The sequence below is a fragment of the Drosophila ananassae genome, chromosome 2R (assembly GCF_017639315.1).
Source record: "Drosophila ananassae strain 14024-0371.13 chromosome 2R, ASM1763931v2, whole genome shotgun sequence".
In the NCBI taxonomy this organism is placed as follows: domain Eukaryota; kingdom Metazoa; phylum Arthropoda; class Insecta; order Diptera; family Drosophilidae; genus Drosophila; species Drosophila ananassae.
The window spans coordinates 20,745,488-20,754,142 of NC_057928.1; the positions used below are offsets into that span (position 1 = coordinate 20,745,488).

Here is an 8,655-nt window from a genome sequence, read left to right on the forward strand (position 1 = left end):
TATCTTTTAAAGGTCGCGATAACTTTAAAAATTAGTCAAATTCCTTTGCCTTTACATACTGAGCTGTATAAGTTTTAAATTCAATTTTATTTAAATAAATAAGTGTGAAAATCAGGGAATTCGATCAACCTCAAGGGGGACCTTCCTTCCGAACCTAATCGAGTTCAATAATTTTTTGTCAATGTCATTGTCGCGTACACCTGCAATATTGGTATCACTTGGAGGGGGTCCATTGATCGTCGCCTCGATATCGCCATTCAACATTTTTCCCAAGAGTCTGTTCTTCGGCGAATTAGACAATGGCGGTGTGATTGACGTGTAATTTACATGCGGCCCCAATATCGTTCGTCGTACATATCAAGAAATCAGTCGAGGCGAGGCGCTATCTTCCAATTTCTGATTCCAGATAGCGTGTGCATTTTGGAAATTGTTTTTTCGCAGCGGAATGATCTTTGCATATTTAAGGGAGGCTGCTTCCGCTGTTGCAGTATCAGTTAGGTTCTGGTTGCTGTCACCAAAAGATCGCACCATTACGTTCCAGGACCAAGGATACCATATAGACACACGATGAACACGATGAAGCGAGGTAACTATTCGATTTTGCATCGCAAGGATGTTTTTATGGATATCCTACTTGGAATACACTTACCTGGAGCTCTATAGGGATAAGGCTTGAAGGATTCGAAATACAAGACTGATTTAAAAATAATATATATTAATATTTCAGCCAGTGGAATCCTGTCGCTGCTGTTTGTGGCCAGCGCCTTGGGCAGCGTGGTCGAGGACTTTGAGTATCTGGAGGTCTCCGACATGTGCGGCCTTCTGCCATTGGGAACCAACTTCCTGCGCCCCAACACCTGCGACAACTGGGTGTCCTGCGCCAGCAATTTAACCGTCTTCGAGCAGGGTACCTGTGCTTCGGGTCTCTATTACAACAAGACGACAGGACGTTGCGCCAACGCTGCCTCTGTCACCTGCCCCTACAATGACGTGGCCACGGAGCCAGCCAACGTGTGTGCCAATGAGATTGACGGTGCCTTCGTGATGGATCCCACCAGCAGGACCTGCCGCGGCTATATCCTGTGCAAGAACCGCAAGCAAATCAAGGCCAACTGCCCCAACGAGCTGGTGTTCCATCCCACCTCTCGCTCCTGCGTCTACCAGACCCAATACACGTGCCCCGAGACCCAGACAAAGACCGCCAGTCCCACCTGCCGTGCCCTGACCAACGGCACTAGGCTGGCCCATCCGAAGCAGTGCGTCCAGTACTACGAGTGCGACGATGAGATCCTCCACGAGCGCTCCTGCCCCGCTCAGATGGCCTACGACTCGGCCCGAGGCCGATGCGTTGACATGGATGCCGCAGAGTGCTACGAGGGAGCCGTCTTGCCGGAACCGGAGAACACCTTCTGCCTGAACGAGACTGGATACGCCCGCGTCGGCTACTTTGCCGACGAGGAGTCCTGCTCGCAATACTACATCTGCGCCGAGCCCGTCGCCAACAAGCACGATACAGAGCCGAAGCACATGAGCTGCCCCCTGGGCCAGTACTTCGATTCCGAGAAGCTGTCCTGCCGCGACCGTATGAACGTCCGCTGCCGCCTGGACAGATGTATCGGCACCAACATGGCCTACGTGAACGTGGATGGTAACTGCCAGGCCTACGGCCGTTGCTCCGGCGGTCTGACCGTCAGTATGGGTCACTGCCCCAGCGGCTACTACTTCGACGAGCGCAGCCAGGGATGCAGCCAGACGAACTACCACTACATCGCCTGCTCGGCCCAGGTTTCGGTCCCGACTGAGGAATAGTTTCCCGATCCAGACTCAACTTTCGAGGTCCAGACGCCTTCGCATCTTCAATTCCAATATCAATCCCTAATAAATCGATCCAATTCTTGGTGGAGGTCAAATGCATTGTACGATTCGAGAATAATATACTTCTGGGTGGGTGATGGAAAGGATCTAACATAGGATCATAAAAATAAATAGTAGTACTAACAATAAAGTGGATTCCTTGCAACTGATGGATTTTATCGAAATTATTGGAGGTCAATGGAATTATATGATCTTGCCTTGACGTTCGTGAAATATTGAAACGGAAATGTTCATTAGAAAAGTGGAGAAGATGGGCGATAAATCTCTTGTCAGACGGAGTTGGTATTTGCTATCAAAAGTGGTAGAAAAATGGTTACTTTTTGTTTCCTTTTGGCAATCTGTTTTCATGACAGTTCGAGGGCCCCGAAAGTTATCAGTTTTAATTAAAAGAGTACCCCAGTACCAACAGTTTGGTTCGTAGAATTCCGCAACGATTTCAGATAGGACCTGAAAAGATTCTTTTATTCAGTAGAGAGATTCTTTTTGGATAGAACATGTCGGATGATTGGTTTTGAAATAAAAGGATCCAAAATTATAATAAATAAATAATTTATTAAATTATTAAAAATATTAATTCGTAAAGTTCTTATTAATAATGCTTATGAATCCTTGCCAGACAAGCTCTATTTAGTATTTTTCCGCAAACTTTTATTGGCATGTTACGGTTTTTTTCCCCAGCTGTTAAAATGCTATTATCAGTTAGTATCAACCTTCGTACACCTGAATGGGTTCTCCACTCTCTCCGGCATGACATCATGGCCCAACTATCGGAGCAACCCGTGGAGTAAAACGCCGTGCTTTTCGGCCAATCGATTCACGGAAATCTAAGCCACTCGGCGAGATCACTTAATCGTTATTGCGTTATTGATAAGGGGGGGCACTTACTATATGTTGCTATTATTTATTGTAGCAGCCGAAAAACCTAAGTGTCTAATTAAAAACGATTGCGTTACGGAACTCACGAGACCGTAGATGTCATCGCTCAGACCGTTGGCTCCGCCTCCGGAGCCACGGTGGTGTCGGATGATAGCTGGCAGGCGGGATAAGATATCACCTGGGTGGTACACCGCTGACTCACCTCGTCGAAATACTCGTCCTGTGGGCAGGTGCCCTGCCCGATGACACTCCCATCCTGGCAGAGCGAATATCCTCGGCAGCCGTCGTTCGATTCGTTGGCCAGCTGGATGGTGGAGTTGCCCAGACCCACGCACCGATCGTAGTCGCACTTCACCTTCGACCGGGGCACACAGGCGCCTCCGTCGGTGGCTACGAAGAACCTTTCCTCCGAGCACACGCCATGCTCCAAGGATATCTCCCCATCGGCCAGTTCCCGGCAGTAGTAGTAGCCGTTGCAAGTGCTATTGTCCGACACAAACACTCCGGCTTGCGGGCACACGCCCTCGGCAGCAATCACCGGAGCCGGGGTGAAGGCACACACCTCGTCCTTCGGATAAACGCATTCCGCCGCCGAGGCGCTGAAGTAAAAGGTGCCCGGACAAGTGCCGTTCAGGACTTGGGTATTCCAGCACATCTGATAGCCGTTGCAGTTGGTCGCGTCCTTGATGAACACTCCGTCCGGCAGAATGTTGCATATACTGTCCGGATCCATCTTCGCGGCGCACGGAAAATTACGTATGCAGTCCTCGGTGCCGGGACTGTAGTTCATACCCGGACTGCAGGCCCCGTGGGTGCCCTTGCCGTTCTGACAGTAGTAGTAGCCGTTGCAGGAGTACGGATCGGCGGTGAATCCGTTCGCCAAGGCGGCACACGGATCACTGGAGACACACTTGACTTTGTCGGACGCGAGGCACTCCTCGCTCTCCCGGTCATAAAAAAGTCCGGAGCCGCAAGTTCCACTGACCGGTTCGCCGTCGATGCACTGAACCCAGGCATTGCAGGCCCGAGGATCGTTCATCTTAGTGCCGTTCACCACCAGGCCACAGATGACATTTGGATCGAAGGTTCCCAAAGCCTCCAGCTGAGGGAGCAAGGCAAGTCCAAATAGAACGAGAATCTTGGCATCTGGATGTGGAAGTTAGCTTTATTAGGATCTATGTTTATTTTCAAATACTTACACATCTGGCTAGTTTGAAAATAAAATAGTTTTCTTTAAAATATCTTTAAAATAAGCTCTTAATAGAACGTCCTCCTTTAAAGCAAGCCACTTTGCCATTAAATACCTTAACAGACCCAACACTTGCCTTTAGTGTTTCTTGGCCATTTCGGGAAGGTCCATAAATTTTGGAGCCTTAACTTTGAGCCAGAACTGTCGTCAGCGGCTAAAATGGTCAAATAGCGTATTCATATTTACCTTTTATCTCCTTCTGTTAAAGCCAAATTTGACAGTTGATAAATTTGTTTATAAATTTTACCTCATTGATCTATTTTGTGGCTCTTCGATCGTTGGACACTCGTGTCATGATGTGAAAATAATTAAAACTTACTTAATAAGCTAGTAAGTGCTAGTCAACGGAAGTTTTTGATAATTTGGTTATCTTGGGAATAGAAAATAGGTAAGGCATATGGTATTTTTAGTAACTGCTGACCAGTTGGCTTAAAAATACACCTGATAATGGGGTTACTCTACTTTTGTTGATATTTGGGACTTCTTGAAGATTCCATCTTTTGTCAGAAAGGCAATCTTTCTTAGAATCTTGGATTATTTTGTTTAATTTAATTTAATTGGCTTTTTGGAGGTATTTACTTTAGAGGGTTAGTTCACTCTTTTTCTAAGAATTGGGGACTTTTTTTAGACTACTACTCTCTAATCTAATCAAATAATTGCTTGTTTATTTCATAAAAATTTATAATCTCTTACATATGAAGACTAAATATTTTATTTAAATAAAAAGTTGAATCACAGGCACTTGAAACCACCTATTTTGTTTAATTTTTTACGAATCCCTTCTATTGTTTACTTGCTGTCAAAAAAAGGGCCATCGATCATGCAAAAAAATTAAATGAGCTTCGTTTTCAGGGAACTCCGATATATCAAAAAATCGAGTCCACCGGCCTGACATGTCGTCGATCAACTTGGACGTCCAACCCCATGGAACGATAAAGTCCTACCGATCCGGGCATAAAAGCCCCGGAATGACCATCACTCAGGAACAGTATTCAACGAGGAGCCACCAAAATATACAACTAAATAGAATGGGTTGGTGTTTGGGAATTATAATTATGAAACCCTAATCTATATCCGTATTTTTCAATCCATTAGGTGGCAAAGGAACCTATATTGCCGGCCTGGCTCTGCTGATGGCCTGTGTCGCACCAGCCTACGGCAATGTGAACACCACCGCCCTGTGCATGCTGGTGTCCAATGGCATGTTGGTGGGCAGCCAGACGGACTGCAGCACCTACTACCAGTGCCAGGGATCCGTGGTCACTCAGATGTCCTGCGGCAACGGCCTGTACTTCGACAAGAACGCCCAGCAGTGTGTCAGCTCCGTTCCGAGCACCTGCACCAGTGCCAGTAACCCATGCCTGGGCAAGACGGTGGGCACCTTCGCTCCGGCCTCCTCCTCCTGTGGCGGCTACTACTACTGCGGCGCCTCTGGTGCCGTGAAAGGTAGCTGCCCCGCCGGCGAGAACTTCAATCCCGTCACCATGGCCTGTGTCTATGCCAACAACTATCCCTGCACGGAGTCTATAGCCGAGCCAGGAAGCGTCTCCACTCCGTCGGTCGCCCTCAACCTGTGCAATTTGGTCGAGAATGGAGTCTTCTTCGGCAACCCGACCAACTGCTCCATGTGGAACCTTTGCCAGAATAACGTCCTCAAGAGCGGATCGTGTCCCAGCGGATTTGTGTTCAATACGCAGCAGAGTATCTGCGGCTACCAGACGGCCACTTCCTGCTCCCAGGTGACGAACGATCCCTCGCTGACGGGCATCATCGCCAATCCGACGACCTGCACCAAGGTGGGCACCACTACTGCAGCCACCGCCTGCAACCAGTATTACCTCTGCAATCCCTCCCTGCGCTACCAACTGCAGACCTGCACCGCAGGATACTTCTACGACACAGTGTCCCAGGTGTGCGTCACCAGAATGTCTGCCCGGAACAACTGTGATCGCTGTGTGGGCACCACCTTGTCCTTCGTTAACGCCTATTCGAGCAGTAATTGCACCAACTACCTGTACTGCGTGAATGGCGTGGAGAAGGCCGAGGAGTCCTGCCCCACCGGCACCTTCTTCAATGAGGTCAAGGGTAGCTGTGTTCAGGGCACGGAGCCGCAGTTCCTCTGCTGCAATCCGACATTGAGCAATGGAACTACTACATCTGGTAGCTCATCCTCTGGAACTTCTTCTGGTACTTCTTCCGGAACTTCTTCTGGAACTTCTTCAGGAACTTCCTCTGGAACGTCTTCTTCCGGAACTTCTTCTTCTGGAACATCCTCTGGAACTTCATCTTCTGGAACTTCGTCTTCCGGAACATCCTCTGGAACTTCATCTTCTGGAACTTCCTCTTCCGGAACTTCCTCTGGAACATCTTCTTCTGGAACTGCTACTTCTGACACTTCCACCTCCGGAACTTCCTCTGGAACATCTTCATCTGGAACTTCCACTTCCGGCACTTCCACCTCCGGAAAATAGGTCAACTGCCTTTTTATAGAAATCAAATATATTTATGTATGAAGCAATGAAATAATTAAACCTCTTTATTAACCTTTTATTTTCAAATGTAAACTTTAAATGATTATGGAACCTGAAAAGGAAACATACTATGAACTCTATGATGAAAACAATAAGTTTACTGTCGCCGGTTTATTGTGAAAATAACCCTGATAAACAAAAAATACGTCAATATATTTACGATATAGCCAAAAATTACGTAGGCATATCTAAATTGTTTTAGTGTAGCCTACTTTTAGAACTTATTTGTTTATTTGAACTGATCAGTGATCAGAGTGATCATCAATTGATCAATATTTTTCAAAGGCATAAATAGCAGTTATTTCAACTAGATTTATTTATAATTAAAGTTATAATAAGTCCTGAAAAAGTTAAAAATTTGTCAATGAAGATCTTCAATTCCTATTTTGGGCAATTTGCTGTCGAATTTTTCAAGGAAATGCGATAAAAGCTGTAGTAACTATTTGAACTCACTGCGATTATGTTATTGAGCTGATATAAGTTTAATTAAAATTGATAAATTAACAGACTGGCAAGATGTTCCTGCCGTATATTGGATCTCATAAATATAAAATTGAATCATGTTCTCTGGCCTTTAATTCCTCAGAATTGTGGAGGCTTATCTGGGCCAAGTTAACAATCTTGATCGTGAAGCCCGAGGCAGAGCCCTATAAAAACCGCCGGGCGGAAAAACTTCGATATCAGTCTTCGGCTACCATTCATTGGTAAATACTTGTTCTATCAACGGTTCCCGGTATTACATAATAGCAATGACAGACAAACTCCTTCTGGCGACGATCCTCTGCCTGATGGGCACCAGTGCTCTGGCGCAGCAGGTAATTCTCGAAGGCAACTACAACGTGACGGCATTCTGTAACTCTGTCGCGACCGGTACCCAACTGGGCAGCATTGTGTCCTGTGAATACTACTACGTCTGCCAGTCGACCGGACCCGTTCAGGTGAACTGCACGGCCGGCTATGCCTACAACTACACAGTGCAGGCCTGCCAACCGGCCAACCAGGCCAACTGCTTCTACGGATTGGACAATCCTTGCAGTGCCACCTCTGGCAAATCCTTCGCTCCTCTGTCCGGCTCCTGTAATAAGTACTATGCCTGTGAGAATGGCACTAGCGTCGGCATTGGATCCTGTCCGGTAAACACCAAGTTCGACTCCGTATCTCGCGGCTGCATATGGGGATCTTGCTCCAACACCCAGGCATTGGACGACACACCCAACCTGAATAGTCTTTGCGAAGTGGTTCCGCCCAACATTTTCTTCGGTACCACCGAAAGTTGCGATACCTGGAATTATTGCGAGACCGGAAAGGCAAACCCGACCACTAGCACGTGTCCCACTCCAACTTCTGTAAGTAATAATTTTATAATTGAGTATATTTTTGTAAATCAATTCCTCCGATTACGTTTAATTACAGTGTTTCAACGTTCAAAAGCAAATGTGTGACTACACGGGACCTACTGTATGCAATCGTGTGACGGATCAGCCCCTCATTTCCACCACCACCGGTGCCTGCACGAGCAGCAGCGAGCCCAAGGGCAGCTCCACCATCTGCAGCCAGTACTACAAGTGCCAGAATCAGCAGTGGCAGACCTACAACTGCGGCTATGGCCAATACTGGGATAAGACAACACAGCAGTGCCAGGCCCGCCAGACGGCCACTCCCGAAGCGGGCTGCAACCGCTGCGAGTACGCCAGTAAACAGTTCGTCAATGCCGTGGACAGTGGCAACTGCACCAACTATTACTATTGCAACAACGGCGCGGCCACCAATCTGTGGTGCAATTCGGGTATGTTCTTCAATGAACAGAAGCAAGGATGCGTCAGCGACGATACTCTCTCAACGTATGTTCTGACCAACGGAGCCTGCAATGGAGCCACCGCCACTGCCGGCGCTTCGACCACTGAATCCGATTCCACCGGTAGCACTGAGTCCACCAGTGAGGCATCCACCAGTGAGGCCACCACCACTGAGGCCGCAACCACTAAGGACGATGCTGATGCTGGAGGAAAATAGAGCTTCGCAAAGGATAATGTGCAACCACGATTTGAATTCTATATATATTAACATTTACTATTCAGTATTCCTATTCAACCGCAAATAAAATTTGTATTGCAATCATAAAAA

At 47.2% G+C, this 8,655-nt stretch overlaps 3 protein-coding genes across 3 annotated transcripts; 2 read left to right on the forward strand and 1 right to left on the reverse strand.

The window, feature by feature from the left end:
- Positions 1–456: 456 nt before the first annotated feature.
- Positions 457–1,919, forward strand: LOC6507111 (peritrophin-48). The gene is made up of 2 exons (XM_044715025.1): positions 457–586; positions 728–1,919. Exons 1-2 carry the CDS (start codon positions 568–570, stop codon positions 1,807–1,809), a joined length of 1,101 nt encoding a protein of 366 aa, XP_044570960.1. The 5' UTR covers positions 457–567; the 3' UTR covers positions 1,810–1,919.
- Positions 1,920–2,413: 494 nt separating this feature from the next.
- LOC6507935 (peritrophin-48) lies at positions 2,414–4,102 on the reverse strand. Its single transcript, XM_001956608.3, has 2 exons — positions 3,951–4,102; positions 2,414–3,897 (listed from the first exon to the last, which is right to left on the reverse strand). Exons 1-2 carry the CDS (start codon positions 3,952–3,954, stop codon positions 2,858–2,860), a joined length of 1,044 nt encoding a protein of 347 aa, XP_001956644.1. The 5' UTR covers positions 3,955–4,102; the 3' UTR covers positions 2,414–2,857.
- Positions 4,103–4,965: 863 nt separating this feature from the next.
- On the forward strand, positions 4,966–8,655 carry LOC6507113 (cell wall protein AWA1). The gene is made up of 4 exons (XM_001956606.3): positions 4,966–5,032; positions 5,096–6,468; positions 7,185–7,877; positions 7,945–8,655. Exons 1-4 carry the CDS (start codon positions 4,969–4,971, stop codon positions 8,542–8,544), a joined length of 2,730 nt encoding a protein of 909 aa, XP_001956642.2. The 5' UTR covers positions 4,966–4,968; the 3' UTR covers positions 8,545–8,655.